Source organism: Drosophila persimilis, unplaced genomic scaffold (assembly GCF_003286085.1).
Source record: "Drosophila persimilis strain 14011-0111.01,24,50 unplaced genomic scaffold, DperRS2 tig00000579-arrow-pilon, whole genome shotgun sequence".
NCBI lineage: Eukaryota > Metazoa > Arthropoda > Insecta > Diptera > Drosophilidae > Drosophila > Drosophila persimilis.
Genome location: NW_020825322.1, coordinates 1,044,458 through 1,064,184, shown reverse-complemented (window position 1 = coordinate 1,064,184; position 19,727 = coordinate 1,044,458). Strand labels below are relative to the sequence as shown.

At 52.7% G+C, this 19,727-nt stretch overlaps 6 protein-coding genes across 6 annotated transcripts; 3 read left to right on the top strand and 3 right to left on the bottom strand.

The window, feature by feature from the left end:
- Positions 1–1,993: 1,993 nt before the first annotated feature.
- On the top strand, positions 1,994–5,353 carry LOC6598251 (transcription factor SPT20 homolog). The gene is made up of 5 exons (XM_026990452.1): positions 1,994–1,999; positions 2,204–2,443; positions 2,546–3,055; positions 3,179–4,126; positions 4,187–5,353. The coding sequence occupies exons 1-5, from the start codon at positions 1,994–1,996 to the stop codon at positions 5,351–5,353; spliced, it is 2,871 nt and encodes a 956-aa protein (XP_026846253.1).
- Positions 5,354–6,435: 1,082 nt separating this feature from the next.
- Positions 6,436–8,260, bottom strand: LOC6598252 (probable cytochrome P450 28c1). Its single transcript, XM_026990435.1, has 5 exons — positions 8,069–8,260; positions 7,664–8,009; positions 7,191–7,601; positions 6,994–7,117; positions 6,436–6,937 (listed from the first exon to the last, which is right to left on the bottom strand). The coding sequence occupies exons 1-5, from the start codon at positions 8,254–8,256 to the stop codon at positions 6,501–6,503; spliced, it is 1,506 nt and encodes a 501-aa protein (XP_026846236.1). The 5' UTR covers positions 8,257–8,260; the 3' UTR covers positions 6,436–6,500.
- Positions 8,261–9,714: 1,454 nt separating this feature from the next.
- On the bottom strand, positions 9,715–10,817 carry LOC6598253. The gene is made up of 4 exons (XM_026990531.1): positions 10,749–10,817; positions 10,491–10,712; positions 10,127–10,413; positions 9,715–10,051 (listed from the first exon to the last, which is right to left on the bottom strand). Exons 1-4 carry the CDS (start codon positions 10,815–10,817, stop codon positions 9,715–9,717), a joined length of 915 nt encoding a protein of 304 aa, XP_026846332.1.
- A 606-nt stretch (positions 10,818–11,423) lies between these two features.
- Positions 11,424–12,485, bottom strand: LOC113566137. Its single transcript, XM_026990451.1, has 3 exons — positions 11,954–12,485; positions 11,733–11,874; positions 11,424–11,619 (listed from the first exon to the last, which is right to left on the bottom strand). Exons 1-3 carry the CDS (start codon positions 12,483–12,485, stop codon positions 11,424–11,426), a joined length of 870 nt encoding a protein of 289 aa, XP_026846252.1.
- Positions 12,486–14,851: 2,366 nt separating this feature from the next.
- LOC113566135 lies at positions 14,852–15,913 on the top strand. The gene is made up of 3 exons (XM_026990448.1): positions 14,852–15,383; positions 15,463–15,604; positions 15,718–15,913. Exons 1-3 carry the CDS (start codon positions 14,852–14,854, stop codon positions 15,911–15,913), a joined length of 870 nt encoding a protein of 289 aa, XP_026846249.1.
- Positions 15,914–16,508: 595 nt separating this feature from the next.
- LOC6598254 lies at positions 16,509–17,611 on the top strand. The gene is made up of 4 exons (XM_026990528.1): positions 16,509–16,577; positions 16,614–16,835; positions 16,913–17,199; positions 17,275–17,611. The coding sequence occupies exons 1-4, from the start codon at positions 16,509–16,511 to the stop codon at positions 17,609–17,611; spliced, it is 915 nt and encodes a 304-aa protein (XP_026846329.1).
- The last annotated feature ends 2,116 nt before the right edge of the window (positions 17,612–19,727 follow it).

The following is a 19,727-nucleotide window of genomic DNA, read 5'->3' as shown; positions in this document are numbered from 1 at the left end:
CGGAAGCCCTGCCCGTAGCTGGTGTTGTCCCCGTCTCGATTTATGCCGCTCTTCGCGAAGGTTTTGTTTGAGTCCTCAGTATCCTATAGGAACTACCTCCTCCTCGGTGGTGCACTCGGGATCCGGATAGGGAGGCTTGCACTGGCAGAACAGGCCCTGGAAGTTCTAGTCGTCGTTGGAAGATTAGATCGTTAGATCACAATTTATCAAATCCGGACAACAGATTTCGGATTTCAGAAATACCCGTGCTGATGAAACGCCCTATCGTTGGGTTGGGAAATACGTAATGAGATCGTAAAACAAATAAACGAAATGTTGAATAAACATACGAATATTGCTGATTTAATCAGTTAACACTCACTAGTTTGATCGGATCCAACACCCTTACTCCACCTTCGGCTTTGCTTTTGCTATTGGGCCCAATATTTCAAATTCAATTGAATTCGTTTCAATTCCATTCAATTCGAATCAATTCAATTATTTGCATGTCTGGGCCGGGTTCCGAGCCGTGCCTTTGTTGTTCTCTCTCTCTCTCTCTCTTTCACTCTCTATCTCAGTGGACCCTTTGTCTTGGCCAACTCGCTAGCCATCATCGCTTAGCACATCATCGCTTAAATGTATGCATTGGCTTGCCGGCCAAGTATGCATAAAATATTTGACTGGAGATGGGTCAAGGTTGTCCCAAATTGATGGGCTCGGGCTCTGCTGACGAGGGGGGAAAGCCAAAGCACCCTCCCCCCGCACCACCAGTTGCTGAGCGAGCGCTATGGGAAAATAAGATATGTTTCTGTGGAAAACCTACTGCGGAAAGATGTCGCTATAAAGATGATTATACAACTATTAATCAGGTTCGATTAGAAATGCATGCTTTTCTGTTGTTTTTGTTTGTTGTTCGTTTTGATAGGAGATTGCTTTGAAAAGACTTTAAGAAGCTTTAATTCCCTCAAAGTGATTCCTCTTTTGAAGCACATGTTTACACGGTGTTTCATTAATCATCTATCGAATGAATCGAACAGCCAAAAGTCATTGAGTACTAGCCGAAATCAACAGCACAATATGATCTAAAATGAAGCAATATTACTCAACAGCTCCATTGCAAGGTAACTAGCACTATAAGAGGTATGTAAATGGTATCGATAGTCTTCTATTGCCATTGGAAAAGACATCCATATCGATGGCAGGGGCGGCACACGTTTTCCTGCCCGCCAGCTGTGTAAGCCCCCAAAAATATCTAGCCCCGGGACGGAGATGGGGAGATGGGAATCTGAGGCGACATGCTTATCAAGCATGTTTAATTCATGGCTTTGGCCCCTGACCCCTAATGAATACTAATGATAGATGTAATAATTTTCTTCTTCTCTTTGTTTTTGCAAATATTTATCAAACATTTGCGAAACGAGACGATACCACACTCGTATCACTCGTATGCAAAATGTGCGTGTGAAATCGAAATGCAGGAAATTGTCGGGCAGGGGGGGTTATGCAAGGTCCCGTCCCTATTCAAGAGCGAGAGAGAACAGATGACTGATGCGGCAGATGCCTGTTGGGAGAAGGCGTATTAATTACATCCGCCCTGGACGGAGAGTACGATCCGGTCCGGTCTCGTCTCAAAATCTGCATTTCTAGCGCTAACGCGAACGAAAGGCCGCAGCGCAGCGGCCAATCGATTGTGGCGCATGCAGCGGCAGCGGCAGCGACAGCGACAGCGAACCGAAAGGCCGAGCGCCGAGCACACGAGCCGATCACCGAACGAGCCCCGAAAACTCGAGTAATGCGATGGCGAGGAGGGAATTAGCGAAAGATGATGGAAGATCGAACATCGAAGATGGCCGGGGGGAGGGTGAGGGGAGGGACGGGAATGTCAATGAAGATGTGAATGAAGATGAGCAGCGACTAGTTTCGGGGTGGCCCCTGTATAAAATGCGTGCGCAGGTCAGGCTGGTCCATCATTGAACGGTTGGACATCGAGGGCTTAAGCACGACCAACGTGAAGATGAATGTAAGTGCCAAATGATAAGGATTGCCAGTGAAATCAGTGACACGTTTAAGGACCCAATATAGTGATCGATACAATACAATACATACATACATATATATATACAAGACACACATGTGTATATATTTTTTTTCTGTGATTATTTGCTGTGTTTCAAAACCGTTTTCGTTTTTTTTCCGTTTCGTTTTGGTTTCGTTTCCTGTGAAGTTCTTTGGCGCCTTCTTTGCGCTCGCCATCTGCGCGACCTGTGGATTAACCCAAGCGGATATATCACTCAAGCTCCGGCAGCAGCAACAGCAGCAGCAGCAGCCGCTGATCACCAAGGAGCAGTACTACAAGACGGGCGGCTTCCAGGAGAGCAATTACGGCAACTCCGGCTACCAAATCTTTGAGGTGCACAACCACTATCAGGGCAAGAACAACGCCTATCTGCCGCCCCACCAGGAGGTACACATTCAGCAGCAGGCCGCCCGTCCCCACCCCCACCCTTCCCAGGGACAGGTTCAGGTTCAGATCCAAGCTCAGGCTCAGGCTCAGGCTCAGACCCAGGTCCATAATGGGCCCCCTCTGGACGACAGTTTGGATGTGTCTTTCCTGAACTTTGCCGATCTGGGCCTGCAATCGCATGCCCAGGCTGCCCCAGTAGCTCCATCTGCTGCCCCCGTGGCAGTCTCTGTCTCTGCCCCCGCTCCAGCTCCAGTTCCAGCCCCTGCTTCCGTTTCCGTTTCCGTACCCTTCCCTTCAAGCTATCAGCATAACTTCCAGCGTACGCAGTCCCAGGCTGTCGCTCAGTCTTCCTCCTCTGTCTTTGGCGCCCAGCCCTATCTGCCCCCTACATCGTCCACGCCCATTGTCCAGCCACAGCAGCAGCAACAGCAGCAGCAGTACCCACAAGAGAGCTACGAGGCTCCAGGATACTTGCCCCCTGTCACCGCCACGGAAGTTTCAAACCCAGAGACCAACTATCGGGCACCCGACTATCTGCCTCCCACAGCCTCCTATCCGCAACAGCAGCAGCAGCAGCAGCAGGTCTATAGGGCTCCTGCCTACCTACCACCTGCTACCGGCACAGCTCCATCCGGCGTCGTGAGTACCTCTGGCACCACCTCATCCATCCAGGCCCACAGCACTGCCTCCAGCCAGGTTGACTACAGTGCACCCTCCTATCTGCCACCTCAGCAGCAGCAGCAAGTGCAGCAACAAGTGCAACAGCAAGTGCAACAGCAAGTCCAGCAGCAAGTGCAGCAGCAAGTGCAGCAACAAGTGCAGCAGCAAGTGCAGCAGCAAGTGCAGCAGCAACAGGCACCTGCAGTAGCACAGGAATATAATGCACCTGGATACCTGCCACCTGGCTACGACTTCGAGAATCCCGATAGGATACCACTATCGCTGATACAGTCCCAATCTGTTGCTCCTGTACAGAATGTTGCTCCAGTTCAGCAAGTGGCTCCGGTCCAGAGTGTGGCTCCCGTTCAGCAAGTTGTAGGCGACTACCGTGCTCCTGACTATCTACCACCCGGATACGATGAGCCCCAGCCTCAGCAGCAGCAGCCACAGACCCAGACGAACATCATCTACCAGCAGCAGCAGCAGCCTCAGCAGCAGCAACAAGTGTTTGTTGCATCCAGTCAGGCCAGTGTTGGCCCGAGCCAGCCCGTGGCCCTGCCTGACGGCTATGACTTCGTGAAGCCCGAGAATTCAGAGGCAGCCATTGCCGAGCTCCACAGCCTGCAGACCCAGACGAAATTGCTGAAGCAGCAGCAGCAGTTGCAACTGCAACAGCAACAGCAACAATTGCAGCAGGTGCAGCAGCAGCAGCAACAACAGCAGCAGCAGAAACAGATTGTGGTCCAATCTCAGTTGCAGGTATCCACGCAGCAGCAGGGATCCGATATTATCTATGGCCGACCAAAGTCGCAGCAGCAGCAGCAGCAGCTGGCGACAGGAGGATACCAGGTGCAGCAACAATACACTGCTCCCGGCTACCTGCCACCGTCCGGTGCCGCCGTTACTCTGCAGGCTCCAGCTCCAGTTGCCATTTCCATTCCACTGCCTTCTCCTGTACCGGCTCCCGCACCCGCTCACGCTCCCACGCCTGTTGCCATTGTCCGTGCAACATCGTCCGCCACAGCCAGTTACCGCACGCAACAGCAGCAGCAGCAACAGCAGCAGCAGCAACAGCAACAGCAGCAGCAACAGTACACGGCTCAAGGCTACTTGCCACCAGTGGCTATTGCTGCCGCTCCAGCTCCAGTTGCATCCCCACTGCCAGCTCCTGTCCCGGCTCCAGCACCAGCTGCAGCTCCAGCGCCAGTTGCCATTGTCCATGCCTCATCTACAGCCACGGCTTACCGAGGCCACCAGCAACAGCAACAGCAGCAGCAGTACAACGCTCCTGGCTACCTGCCCCCAGTGGCTGTTCGTGCTCCAGTGACACCTGCACTGCCCGCGCCGGCTCCCACCCAGATAACGCACATCCATTCGCTGAGGAGCTACATGAACACGGTGCAGCCATTCGCCCGCTATGCCCAGCCAGTGGCTGTCCGCCAGCAGCAGCATCATCAGCATTACCAGCACCGCCAACAGCAGCAGCAGCAGCAGCAGCAGGTGTTCGAGGTGGCTCCCATGTACCGCGAGCAGTCGAAGCGTCCCCGTTTCTATGCCCCGGCCATGTCCTATGTGAGCAACGCCCTGCCTCGTCAGCAGCACCACCTCCACCACCATTATCATCGCGTGGTGCAGGCACAGGCACAGTCGCAGGTGCAGGTGCAGCCCCGGCCCCGGCCCCAGGTGGTCACCCAAAAACTGCTGCCAGTCGGACCTGCCCCCACTCTGAGCCTGAAGGCGCAGCAGTCGCTGCAGAGGTTCATGCCCAAGGATGTCCAGGTGGCCGTGAACGTGGCTATGGCCGCGGCCCCCGTTCCCTCCCCCCACCGCGGCAGCTCCCGAGTGCGGACCGTGCAGATTGTCAAGCCGCATGCGGTGCGCACCTTCAAGGTACTGGAGACGATCGACCAGGCTGGCGTCAAGACGATCAAGATCCTGGGGGCCACCAACGAACAGCCCCAGGGGCATCATCACGTGGTCAAGGTGGTCACCCAGGATGCGCACAGCGGCACCGAGAGCCACGTGCAGACGGTGAAGATCTACGATGACCTGCAGTCATATGCCCAGCCGTCGGGAGCCTACGGTGGCCTTCGACTGGCGCCTCAGGCGGCACCCAGAAGCAATGGGTACCTGCCGCCGGTCGGAGGACCCCGTCCCAGGACCCGCATCGTGCGACAGACATCAGCCTCATCCTCATCCTCATCCTTCGGCAAGACCCTGCGCCTGTTCCCGGTACCCAGGGGGCTGTGAGGTGCGAAGGTGTCCAGGCCCGAAGGTGGAATGGAATGGAGACCAAGGTCGATCCGCTCTAGCACTGATTAGTTGTTAATTTCATCATCAACCGCTTATATTTTCGTTTTCGTTTATTGTTAATGCCATCGCTGCCTCATTTCGCATGCATTTTTGTTGAAATTATTTTGTTTCCCTCGATTCCCAGCCACAAGCCATGAGCATTTCCAATCCCAATCCCAATCCCCATCGCAATCGCAATCGGAGTCATTTGCATGCATAAGCGCAACAGCTTCCAACGAATCGAATTTCTTACCTAATAAATTTATATATATGTAAATAATTTGGTTGTTAAACTGTGACTAGAGTTGGGCGACCTGAGGGGGGGTGCGCTGCTCCGGGGTTGCTTGGGGTTCGCGTTGATCTGTGATCTGTTATTAGCCGGTCCCCAAAGGCGTGTCTGTCTGTGACCTTCGTTGTGGCATCTCTTGATGTATTTTCAATCGCTTTCCATCCGCTGCTTCCGCTCTCAGACTCTGAGTGAAAGGCCCGGCCTACACTCAGTCGTTCGACTATGCCACACACGAGTATCTGTACATATAATGCCTTCTTGATTTGTCAAAAAAGAAGGGCTTTAAGGCATTTGAAATTATGAAAGTAAGAGTTTGGGCTCAAGATTTCCATATATATATCATTTCAAAGGGATTTTCTGCAAGGTATACGATATTTTCCTGGCGTAGTCATACTTCAGGGGGATTTAAATTTGGTTAATGAATGTTAACAGCTTAGTAAACCCCAAGATTACATTACTCCCTTTGATTCCCTTAATGTTATACGAATCAAGGTCGCACAAGCCCGTTTAGTATGCAAATAGACCCAACCGGATCTAGGCCCTAACGTCATGTGGCAACGGACTCATCTACCGATTGATTGCACCGATGAATGGGCTCTGTTGGGACAACCTCTCATCGCCCGATGACATAAGCCCGCGCACACAATGAATTGGAGCTCAAACCCAAAACGAAACCCAAACAGAGAGACAGACGAACCCGTGACCGAGTTCGGTGTCGAACCCATAACTTACAATACAGATGATTGCTCAGTATACCACCCATTTCTGTTTTATTGATCTAAGCGACACGAAGCCAAGCCAACCTTAAAGCTAAACCTAAACCGGACGGGCGACAAAGTCCAGCCAGATGCCGCCCTTGTGGCATCCCACGAAGATGTACGGATCCAGCTCAAGGCCGTCGGCGGTGCGTGGATGGACCCGCACCTCGAACCGCTGCACGATGGCCGCCAGGGCGGCCTTTGCCTGGGCCAGGCCCAGACGCATTCCCACGCACTGGCGTGGCCCGTTCCCGAAACCCAGGAAGACGCCCATCTGCTTGAACCGCTTGAGTCCTCCGTCTAGAAAGCGTTCCGGCCGGAACTCCTCCGGCTCCGGGTAGAACTGCGGATCGTGATGGAGCCCGTATATGGGTATCATGATGTTGTCGCCCGGCAGCATCTGCAGCGGCTGGCTGTGGTGGCTGCCATGCAGCTTGTACGGTTCAGTGCAGGTCTTCGAGGCCCATCCGCCGGCTGGATAGATGCGCAGGCTCTCTGGGGAAAGGGGAACGTCATCGGGGTGAGTCATCGGTCTGATCTTCGGCACTCACCATTGAAGCAGGCACTCAGATAGGGCAGATCATTCAGCTCGTCCAGGTCGGGGAGCTCCTTCGAGGGACTGGCCTTGTCCAGCTCCTCGTACAGCCTCTGCTGGCACTCCGGATAGCGTCCCAGCTGTGAATGATTATCCCCCAATGATTATCCCTCGAACACTTGGCAGCACTTGTCAGCACTTGGCAGCACTTACCAGCAACAGACAGTGGGAGATGGTCGAGGAGGTGGTGTCCAGGCCGTCGAACATGAAGGTCATGGCATGCGAGGTGAGCTGCGGTTCGGTCAGGCCGTGATCCCGCTTCAGGGCCAGCAGGTGGTTGATGAAGTCGTTGCGCTCCTGGTGCTGGCCGCGCCTCAGTGAGAAGGCCTGGCGGATGAGGTCCCCGAAGAAGCGGTCGTAGGAGCGGGGAAAGATCTTGGGGCGCAGCCAGCGGGGCAGGCGGGGAAAGAGGCCGTTGAGGGCGCCGGCGATGGCCAGGCCTGGATTCTCGTTGGACATCTCCCGGTTGTGCCGGATCACGGGCAGCGGCGAGTCGCTGAAGCAGCGCGCCTGGATGCCCAGAACGCAGTCGAAGAGGCTGTCGCCGGTGAAGCGCAGCCCGAGCTGTAAGAACGGGAGAGGAGATTAGTTCACCCAGAGGCCAGCAGAGCCAGTGGCCAGCCCACATCCATGCCGTCCTGCGGCTCTCCCTTGAGCGACTCCTTGGCAATGAAGTCGCACAGGTCCCGGCAGACGCGCTGCATGATCGTGTGGGTGGTGCGGATGCGGCCGTTGGTCAGGAGGCTCGAGAAGATCCCGCGCTGCTGGCGCCACTCGTTCCCCTCCAGCACGAACGGATTGCAGCAGACGAGCACGTCCTTTCCGGTGTCCACCATGCGGGCGGCATCGTTGTCCTCAAAGTGGCGGAACGCACTGACGAACACCTCGTACACCAGGCGGGGCTCCAGCAGGAGCAGCTTCGGCGAGCGCAACAGGAAGGTGCCGACGTAGCTGTCCGTCTCCCGGTATTTCCTGCAGCAAAAGACGCATCATCCATCCCCTCTATCTTCTCGTCTCGTTGCCCCACTCACATGTACAGGTCCCTCATGTCCATGGTAAAGTGCTGGCGGGGCCACACCATGTTGGGGAAGGAGCCCAGCAGCGGCAGGGCCCTCGGCTCCTTGATGCCCCGTGCCCGCCAGTGGCCAAAGTTCCACACCAGAAAGCCATACACCAGCGTCGCCAATGCGCCCACAGCCAGCAGCAATGATCCAATCATGTCGGAGCTCTACGTATCACTGAACGGGAGAGATTTCAATCTGTGGCTGTGCTATTATTAGGGAGAATGGACTGGGGTGTTCTGCTTCTGGGGCTGATTCAGAATCTGATTCTGGCTCGGCATGCGTGCCGGCGATGTCGCAACGGAGCTCGTGGCGTGTGGCGTTTAGAATTGGACGGGAATGTGGACGGGGGCGGGCCCATTATCGAATTAGCTACAGAGCTTCTCTCATAACAGGCAAAGGTCAAAAATTGCATTGGATCCGCTTGGAAAGCGATCAACACTAACAAGACAATCCCAAAATCAGATTAATCTGCGATCGGAGACGATCTGGCTACCATGTCTACATCTTCGCACATATAGATGGACAGTAGGCAAGACTTGATCCCTCTACTACTGGATTCAGCCACTACTTAGCCAGCGCTTGTCCCGCTACTCCTACCAAAGATCGTTGAGGTCCTGGGGTTGGGCTTTACAGATCAAGGCGTGTCCCTCTCCAGCAGTCAGACGGCTCAATATCCCTCACATTAGATCAGATGTTCGGCCTATCAAGCTTTTCCACAACAATTCCACTGACGACAGACAAAGTATCTAAAGATAAAGAGATACATCATGCATGGATACCACTGCAAAGAAATTCGAATGAGGCTCGAGCTCCTCTAAATTGAGGTCCAAAACTAATAGGAATCTATAATAAGTTTGCGGAATACCCATTTTAGACCAATTTCCGACTTAAACTCTTTCTCGTTCACATGCCTTAGGTCCATACCATCTCGTAATTGAAACGATCTCAATGAACGAGCGGAGTAGAGGCACAGCTAATCCGTATACAGACTCGTACCTTGTGCCAATCAATCAAACAAGAAATCGCAACTCAATTTAGGGACTTGTCCAGTAGGCACTACTGGGGCATTGGGAGCCGTCCATCAATCATCGTTGACCATAAGTACATCCAAATGATTGATGATCTCCCAAGCATGCAAATCCCAGCTCCACTCGCCAATGACATTGACATTGTTGCGCAGGCAGACAGCTACAGCGACAGCCAAGGCGTAGCCAATTGATCTGAGCTCTGAATACTGAATACGAGTATACTCGCATGGAAAGCCCTGGACAGCCACTCTCTCATGTGGTCATGGACACGATCGTTGGGTTTCATTTAAGTCGCGATAGTCGCGAGAGTCTCAACAGTGGCTCCCACTCCCTGCAACTCTATCATAACTCTAAGAACACCACGATTATAATAGAATATACATTTTTCTTCTGGAACATCTCGTGAAACGTCCTCTTACGATCCCAACAAGGTATGGGTATTCGGGTATTTAAGGGTATTCAGGGTATTCACGAGTATTTATTAGGGTGTAATTAGTGAACGGATCTCCGATCCGATCGGATCTTTCCCTTAGCTCACAGATGACTTTGGATTAAATCAGCTCTCACGCCTGAATCCCCTTTGGATCACTTGAACATCACGTGGTTTTGCAGCAGTTGCAGGATTCGCTCCTCCGGTGCCGCCCATCTGCAGTAAGGATACTTGGAGGCGCAGTGAGATGGTCTGGGATCCCTGCCGGCCTCAATGGCCTCGCGAAGTGTGGACTGCTCCAGCCAGGTGAGGAGCCAGGTCCAGTTGGTGGCCGCATCCAGCACGTGGTCCATGTCGGAGGCCTGGCTCCTCCGCACCCTGTCGCTCGCCTTGAAGGTCAGCGTGCAAAGGGACTTGAGAAGGCAGGCGGAGAGATCGACCTCGTTCTTGAAGTACGCTCGCTCCACTGTGCTGATCACACTCGGAAGGCTGCTTTCTGTCAGAGGGAAGGGGAGGGGGAAGGATATTAATGCGGGGAAGAGTACTGCGAGCAAGGACGAGGAGGACCTACCCACTCGCTCGCCTGTTTCGTTGTGGTAAACGAGCTTGAAATTCTCGAACAACTCGAGGAAGCTCCGGTCCTTGTCCAAGAGACCGCGAGCCGTGGCATTGTGCCCGGCCTCGGATGTGGCCGGTGCTTCCTCCTCCGAGGACTTTGGCCTCCCACTCGAGGGGGGCTCATCCTCGGTGATGGCCTCCAGACCCATGCTGCGGATCAGGTGTCCAACGAGGAGTCCCCCGGCTGCCACGAGTCCGCAGCTGAGCACGGCCGCGGAATTGATTATGACCAGGGGCTGAAAGACGGACGCCGAAGAAGTACAATTCGAGGGACAGGTCCGGTCAGGTCAGGTCAGGACGGGAGTAAGCCTACCTTTGGTGGTGCATTGCGTTTCCGCTTGACGGGCACCTCCAGGAAGGGCACCAGGTAGTCCAATCCCAAGGCAACGTGCTTGCCCACAGCGTCGAAGGAAATCAGCTTGAATCCGGGACTATGCTGATTGTGCGGACTGTGCGGATTATGCTGGCTATGCGGATTATGCTGATTCTGCTTTGGGAGCCTCGAGTCCCGTCCATGTTCACTCGAGGCGGATCCCTTTGGCTCCTCTTCCGCTCCCGCTCCTACTCCCACTTCCTCACTGGCAGCCCAGATCAGGGCACAGTTTGTCAGGAGAGCGCAGAGGATGTGCAGCAGCTTCATTGTTTCCGCTGGGGGCTCCGTTCGACTGCGAAGCTGGCAGGCATTTGGAATCCAATTCCCATATTTCGCATATTTTGAGCTGCAGCAGACCCGTGGGTGGCTCTGGTTCGGTGGATCACATGTGGGCGGCTTGTCTTGTGCTTGCTCCGGCGAGTGCCGCTTGGCTGCCTCTTGGCTACGATAATTGGGCCTGCCCTCGGTCTAGCTCCCGATCTTCTGCTTGTCACACAAACTGCAACAAAGTGCTTCTGTGACATAAGTAAGTGGAAGGCGCGAAAGCGATTAGCTGGAGAAAGAGTGGGGCCTCACACACACCTCACACGAAAGCGGAAATACGAGTCCGCTGCTACCTTCGCTAATTGGAAGAGAGGGAGAGATTTAAATGGCTCCAATTCTAGGCATTCCCATTACATAAGATCGAGAAATAACTCCGAGCTGCAAGGCTAGTGTTTCATGATCGGGTACCCGCTTTTATTGGCATATCACTGGCAAAAGCAAGGCAAATACAGAGGCAAAAGCCGCTAGCAACAATAAATAAATATAACTTAACAACAGCATAAAAAAAATAGTTAAATAAACGGCTAATAGGATTGGGATACGAGTGCCTCAACCGTTGAAGTACTGCAGGACTTTTGGCAACGTCCGCGAGGTCCACAGCGAGTAGCGGGGCTTCCCGAGAGAGGGCCGAGGAGGAGGCCATCTACATCTCGCGTAGGTGTAGGCACAGGTCCGACTGCCTCGCGCCGTTTCGACGGCATGGCGAACCGCAGTGTCTTTGGTGAGGGAATCCAGCCAGGGAGAGCTGAGAGAGCCAGAGAGAACCAGAGAGAGCCAGGGAGAACCAGTCAGGTATCAATAGGGAATGGAGAAATGGGGAAATGGGGAAACGGCACTGGACGAATGAAGCTTACGAACCTGGCGACCACGTGGAGAGCCCGCGCATAGCTCGGGGAAACACTGTGCTGCAGGTACTGGCAGATGTAGCGCTGGGCACAGGCGGACACGTCCATGTTGTGCTCCTCCAGGTGGGACTCCACAGCGTCCGTTAGGCTGCGCACTGTCAGGGAGAACGAAGACGAAGACGAGCACTTGAGACCTGCTTCTGGACTACGCCGCCCACGACTTGCCACACTTACTGCCTCTGGCGGTATCCGATCTGTAGCCGTATCCGTGTCCGTGTCCGTTGCCCAGCGACGTGATCACCAGCGGAGCCAGGAGCAGGCGCACCACGGCTGCAATGACAGCTCCTGCAGCCACCACAACCGCCGTGTTGAGCAGCGTTCCCGTGCGCAGGTTCAGGAGGTTCTGCACGGCGTCGCGGGCCAGGCCCATGCTGCGCTTCACCGGCACCTTCAGGAATGGCACGATGAACTCCAACTCGACGCTGACATCCTCGCCGCTGGCATGAAAGTGGAAGCCACGTCCCTCCCGCCCCACGCCAGGCAGGCCCATATCCATCCCCATGTCCATCTCCGCATCCATCTCCTCCGCGAAGGCCTCGTCCAAGTGTCGCCCTTGCTGGCGGGGCTCAAAGTCTCGGAAGCGCAGAAGCTTCGCACTCGCATTGCCGTAGAAGTCTCCATTGACACTTTCTCCGCAGTAGCCCAGCAGCAGACCAGCAAAGACCGTCAACGAGCCCACCAAGTACAGTATCTGCACCAGCCACATTCCGTCAGCTCGTGTTGCCGTCGCAGCGGTTGGAAGGTGTATGATCGCATGATCGCATGACGGCATGGTCGCATGGTCGGGGCTCCGGCACTCTGTCTGGGAATTACATGCCCGACGATCCGGCAATCAAGATATGATATTCATTTAATCCGAATATGAAGCGTACAAGAAAGGCGCGACTTTAGTGCCTCCGAGGGCTGGGGAGGGCTGGGAGGAAAAGGAGATATGCGGCCTGCCTGGCGCACCGATTGATCGAATGATGAACAGCTAAGGACAACCCGAGAAACTAAACAGACTGCCAGAAATGACTCAACACGTCCCCCTTTCCCCCTCACGTACACGTGCTTCTGATGGAGCAGCGCCAACAGGCCGCAACGGAAACCCAAGGGGTGGGTAACTGGAGTAAACTCGACTTATTATTAGAAAGACATTTGCAGGCGACTATGGGCTGGAAAATTTGCATATTCTGCACAGTCAACTCCGGAGCACTTGGGGCCCCACTCCACCTCCAGCTCCACCTCCAGCTCCACCTCCAGCTCCACCTCCTTCTCCACCACCAGCTCCAAGTTATGTCACCTCTGCCGCCGACAGTGCGACAAAGGTTAGTTAAACAGGCTGCCGGCATTAAGCGTTAGGCAATGGCCCAACGGTACCCAATAATCGCGTAGGTGGATGGAGCACAGTCACTTATGGAGCTCCATTCCTGGGGCCAGATAAACAGATCGGAGCCTAGCAGAGCGGCAAAGGTTGGACAAACAAATGGGGGATGTGCCCCGTCCCAACGGAGTGTGCCAATGGGAACATAGGGATCCCTTGAGCAGTTGATAAGGTCTGCGTATGAGGCAGACGATTCGGATCTCAGCGTAGGATTCCCGAAGCAGAGCCTTAGTGAATTATATTACCTGTTTTTTTTTTTGTATTCAGTATGCAATATTTAATAGTTCTGCCCCTGGGACCAATTACAGGAGCTCAGTCTCGGAGGACATCCCGCACGAGTGAGGGACCATCATCGCCATCACCCAAAAACACATTCATTTATTTACACGAACAGATGGGATCGATATTATAATATATATAGTAAGGATATGCAACAACATGAAGCACTAAATTAACCAAGTGAGAAGACGCGTAGCAGAAGCCATAGAAATCATAGAAGCCATAGAAGGCAAAAAAGGCTATTATGTCAGCCTGAAGGCCTTGTTGCTCTGTCTGTAACCATTCAATTGGGGAACAATCCAGCCCTGGGATTATGCAGATTTCGCCTCGTACGTCTCTCTGCTTTCGAGGATCGAAGGACCATCGCGACTCATAGCTTTCTCCATGACCTTTTAGTGGGTAACATCGACAGCCCTGACTTGCTTAGAACGAATGGGTGCGCCTTTATGGTCGATCGCCACCGGACCGACTATGGCAATAATGAGGCAACATACGTGTATGTAGGGCGGAAAGAGCCGTCAGACGGTTGCCCACAGATCCTCTCCATCTCCCGATATCACCATACGCCCTGGAGCCTCCATAGCCTCCATGCCATGCCCATGGCAGAACTGCTCAAGGGATCCCTATGTTCCCATTGGCACACTCCGTTGGGACGGGGCACATCCCCCATTTGTTTGTCCAACCTTTGCCGCTCTGCTAGGCTCCGATCTGTTTATCTGGCCCCAGGAATGGAGCTCCATAAGTGACTGTGCTCCATCCACCTACGCGATTATTGGGTACCGTTGGGCCATTGCCTAACGCTTAATGCCGGCAGCCTGTTTAACTAACCTTTGTCGCACTGTCGGCGGCAGAGGTGACATAACTTGGAGCTGGTGGTGGAGAAGGAGGTGGAGCTGGAGGTGGAGCTGGAGGTGGAGTGGGGCCCCAAGTGCTCCAGAGTTGACTGTGCAGAATATGCAAATTTTCCAGCCCATAGTCGCCTGCAAATGTCTTTCTAATAATAAGTCGAGTTTACTCCAGTTACCCACCCCTTGGGCTTCCGTTGCGGCCTGTTGGCGCTGCTCCATCAGAAGCACGTGCGTGAGGGGGGAAGGGGGACGTGTTGAGTCATTTCTGGCAGTCTGTTTAGTTTCTCGGGTTGTCCTTAGCTGTTCATCATTCGATCAATCGGTGCGCCAGGCCTGCCTATCTGCATATCTCCTTTTCCTCCCAGCCCGCCCCAGTCCGCCCCAGCCCTCGGAGGCGCTAAAGTCGCGCCTTTCTTGTACGCTTCATATTCGGATTAAATGAATATCATATCTTGATTGCCGGATCGTCGGGCATGTAATTCCCAGACAGAGTGCCGGAGCCCCGACCATGCGACCATGCCGTCATGCGATCATGCGATCATACACCTTCCAACCGCTGCGACGGCAACACGAGCTGACGGAATGTGGCTGGTGCAGATACTGTACTTGGTGGGCTCGTTGACGGTCTTTGCTGGTCTGCTGCTGGGCTACTGCGGAGAAAGTGTCAATGGAGACTTCTACGGCAATGCGAGTGCGAAGCTTCTGCGCTTCCGAGACTTTGAGCCCCGCCAGCAAGGGCGACACTTGGACGAGGCCTTCGCGGAGGAGATGGATGCGGAGATGGACATGGGGATGGATATGGGCCTGCCTGGCGGGGGGCGGGAGGGACGTGGCTTCCACTTTCATGCCAGCGGCGAGGATGTCAGCGTCGAGTTGGAGTTCATCGTGCCATTCCTGAAGGTGCCGGTGAAGCGCAGCATGGGCCTGGCCCGCGACGCCGTGCAGAACCTCCTGAACCTGCGCACGGGAACGCTGCTCAACACGGCGGTTGTGGTGGCTGCAGGAGCTGTCATTGCAGCCGTGGTGCGCCTGCTCCTGGCTCCGCTGGTGATCACGTCGCTGGGCAACGGACACGGACACGGATACGGCTACAGATCGGATACCGCCAGAGGCAGTAAGTGTGGCAAGTCGTGGGCGGCGTAGTCCAGAAGCAGGTCTCAAGTGCTCGTCTTCGTCTTCGTTCTCCCTGACAGTGCGCAGCCTAACGGACGCTGTGGAGTCCCACCTGGAGGAGCACAACATGGACGTGTCCGCCTGTGCCCAGCGCTACATCTGCCAGTACCTGCAGCACAGTGTTTCCCCGAGCTATGCGCGGGCTCTCCACGTGGTCGCCAGGTTCGTAAGCTTCATTCGTCCAGTGCCGTTTCCCCATTTCCCCATTTCTCCATTCCCTATTGATACCTGACTGGTTCTCCCTGGCTCTCTCTGGTTCTCTCTGGCTCTCTCAGCTCTCCCTGGCTGGATTCCCTCACCAAAGACACTGCGGTTCGCCATGCCGTCGAAACGGCGCGAGGCAGTCGGACCTGTGCCTACACCTACGCGAGATGTAGATGGCCTCCTCCTCGGCCCTCTCTCGGGAAGCCCCGCTACTCGCTGTGGACCTCGCGGACGTTGCCAAAAGTCCTGCAGTACTTCAACGGTTGAGGCACTCGTATCCCAATCCAATTAGCCGTTTATTTAACTATTTTTTTTATGGTATTGTTAAGTTATATTTATTTATTGTTGCTAGCGGCTTTTGCCTCTGCTTTTGCCAGTGATATGCCAATAAAAGCGGGTACCCGATCATGAAACACTAGCCTTGCAGCTCGGAGTTATTTCTCGATCTTATGTAATGGGAATGCCTAGAATTGGAGCCATTTAAATCTCTCCCTCTCTTCCAATTAGCGAAGGTAGCAGCGGACTCGTATTTCCGCTTTCGTGTGAGGTGTGTGTGAGGCCCCACTCTTTCTCCAGCTAATCGCTTTCGCGCCTTCCACTTACTTATGTCACAGAAGCACTTTGTTGCAGTTTGTGTGACAAGCAGAAGATCGGGAGCTAGACCGAGGGCAGGCCCAATTATCGTAGCCAAGAGGCAGCCAAGCGGCACTCGCCGGAGCAAGCACAAGACAAGCCGCCCACATGTGATCCACCGAACCAGAGCCACCCACGGGTCTGCTGCAGCTCAAAATATGCGAAATATGGGAATTGGATTCCAAATGCCTGCCAGCTTCGCAGTCGAACGGAGCCCCCAGCGGAAACAATGAAGCTGCTGCACATCCTCTGCGCTCTCCTGACAAACTGTGCCCTGATCTGGGCTGCCAGTGAGGAAGTGGGAGTAGGAGCGGGAGCGGAAGAGGAGCCAAAGGGATCCGCCTCGAGTGAACATGGACGGGACTCGAGGCTCCCAAAGCAGAATCAGCATAATCCGCATAGCCAGCATAATCCGCACAGTCCGCACAATCAGCATAGTCCCGGATTCAAGCTGATTTCCTTCGACGCTGTGGGCAAGCACGTTGCCTTGGGATTGGACTACCTGGTGCCCTTCCTGGAGGTGCCCGTCAAGCGGAAACGCAATGCACCACCAAAGGTAGGCTTACTCCCGTCCTGACCTGACCTGACCGGACCTGTCCCTCGAATTGTACTTCTTCGGCGTCCGTCTTTCAGCCCCTGGTCATAATCAATTCCGCGGCCGTGCTCAGCTGCGGACTCGTGGCAGCCGGGGGACTCCTCGTTGGACACCTGATCCGCAGCATGGGTCTGGAGGCCATCACCGAGGATGAGCCCCCCACGAGTGGGAGGCCAAAGTCCTCGGAGGAGGAAGCACCGGCCACATCCGACGCCGGGCACAATGCCACGGCTCGCGGTCTCTTGGACAAGGACCGGAGCTTCCTCGAGTTGTTCGAGAATTTCAAGCTCGTTTACCGCAACGAAACAGGCGAGCGAGTGGGTAGGTCCTCCTCGTCCTTGCTCTCAGTACTTTCCCCCGCATTAATATCATTCCCACTCCCCTTCCCTCTGACAGAAAGCAGCCTTCCGAGTGTGATCAGCACAGTGGAGCGAGCGTACTTCAAGAACGAGGTCGATCTCTCCGCCTGCCTTCTCAAGTCCCTTTGCACGCTGACCTTCAAGGCGAGCGACAGGGTGCGGAGGAGCCAGGCCTCCGACATGGACCACGTGCTGGATGCGGCCACCAACTGGACCTGGCTCCTCACCTGGCTGGAGCAGTCCACACTTCGCGAGGCCATTGAGGCCGGCAGGGATCCCAGACCATCTCACTGCGCCTCCAAGTATCCTTACTGCAGATGGGCGGCACCGGAGGAGCGAATCCTGCAACTGCTGCAAAACCACGTGATGTTCAAGTGATCCAAAGGGGATTCAGGCGTGAGAGCTGATTTAATCCAAAGTCATCTGTGAGCTAAGGGAAAGATCCGATCGGATCGGAGATCCGTTCACTAATTACACCCTAATAAATACTCGTGAATACCCCGAATAACATTCTCTTTGGGGGATGGTTGGAGTTACAATTTGCTGAGTTTTTTTGGGTATAGCAAAGCTAAAGATTTGGCAATATCTTTTTGGGGATGGTAAATGGGATTCGAAAAGCATTGAGGCCCTCGCAAAAGATGAGATCGACAATCACATCCCCAAGATCCTGGGGTAGACACTATGGACTGCAGCGTCAGAGCGACCAGTGAAGTGCCAAGGCATGCACCTATATGTTCATAGCTCTTCCGGAAGTGCCTAGAAGAGAGCAATCGATCCAAAAAGGTATACAATCTTCATTCCACAGAAGTTGGCTTGTAATAATTTTGTAAAGAGTAACAAGAAGGTGAGGGCTCAGAGTGAGGTCAGGCCCGACCGGACGTCGCCCGAAGACAGCTGCAGGTTAGATCCACCTTGCCTTGACTCGACCGGGATGCAGACAGGACAGAAAGGACGGGCAGAGCTTAAGCCTAAGAAATCTGTATACATATCACTAGAAAGATATTCCCAGAAAGAGATTCCACTCCAGATACATACGAGTACTTCATACGAAACGATTCCAGAGCGGTTCGAATAGAATCTCAGCCCAACGCCCTTCCAGATTTCAAACACACAGAGCTCTGTAGTTTATGCATTTATTTATATGTATAATATGATGAAATCAATTCGGAAATTAATCACTCAAAATGAATTCTATGACACTTTTGGTTATACAAAGGGGTTTTTAAAAAAAGTTTCATTTTTTTTGTTGTTGGGTTTCTTGTGTACATAATTCTCATTTAACTAAAGGGAACGAAGACATGCGACATGAAATTAGCATCAGATTGGATGTACATATATCCAACTATATATATACATATGTATATGTATTCATGTATATATGGGTAGAGGTTTAAGTAAATTGTCAGCCAATTTCATGCTTTTAGGTATGTAAATATATGTGCACGTGTATGCAATTACATATGCAGATAAGGATCAGTTGTCGGCGCCTTAACTTAGGTCTCTTAATGTTTTGAAATCGAAATACAAAGTGAAGACAATAGTAGTACAAGTATAAAAAATATTCTTCTCCTTGGTTTTCCTCGTTTTTGTGGGCAACATCTTACTTCTGGGTTTATATCAAAATATATGCACATGTATATGGTATGGTATGTATGGTAGATTCGACCCAAGACCGATCGATCTACGACATCCTCAACCTGGCCAGCAGTGGTGTGTCTGTGTATTATGTATATTGTTTGATTACTCGATTCGATTTGACTGGATTTGATTTTTAGGTGGAAACAGGAAGAGGCAACAAGAGTGCTTACATATTTGTGGATAGAATTATTCTGTATGCTAGTCTCTAAATATATCATGTATGTGTATGTACCATCTATATATCTGTTTGATTACAAAAATATTGTATATTGTATACATATATATAGTATGTCCCCTGCCTGTCTGGATTGCTTTGCGAGTTTGAACTGTTTCAAAAATATTTATTTTCTTCTTTTTTTTTGTTTGGGAAGTATTCTCCGATGATGGGTGCACCAATATTGGAAACAAAAATATATATACGTGCGTACATACATCTGTATATGGATATGTTTTGCAGTTATAGTTAGTTTTTAGTTTTCTTATTTTTTTTTTTTTTTTGGGATTTAGTATGTGGTGTGAATTTTGGCATATGTCGTTTTGGAATGAAGTTCTGTTTGGGAATCAAACAAACAAAATATAATGATGTATGCTGAAGGCAGAATCAAGACTTGGAATCGGTAGTCGGTGAGGGTATATCTCATATATTATATGTATGTGAAGGCTCCACTTTTGCCTTGTATCGTTCCGCAGAGCTATCATCATATGTATATCTGTTCAGATAGATGTTTGCTTCATGTATGTATATATGTATATCAAATATAGAAAAGTATACAAAACTATGTGACTACTTAATGCAATTAGAAACGAAGAAGAACATTTGAAATCGTTTTCGAATCGAATTTCTGGCATAGGAGCA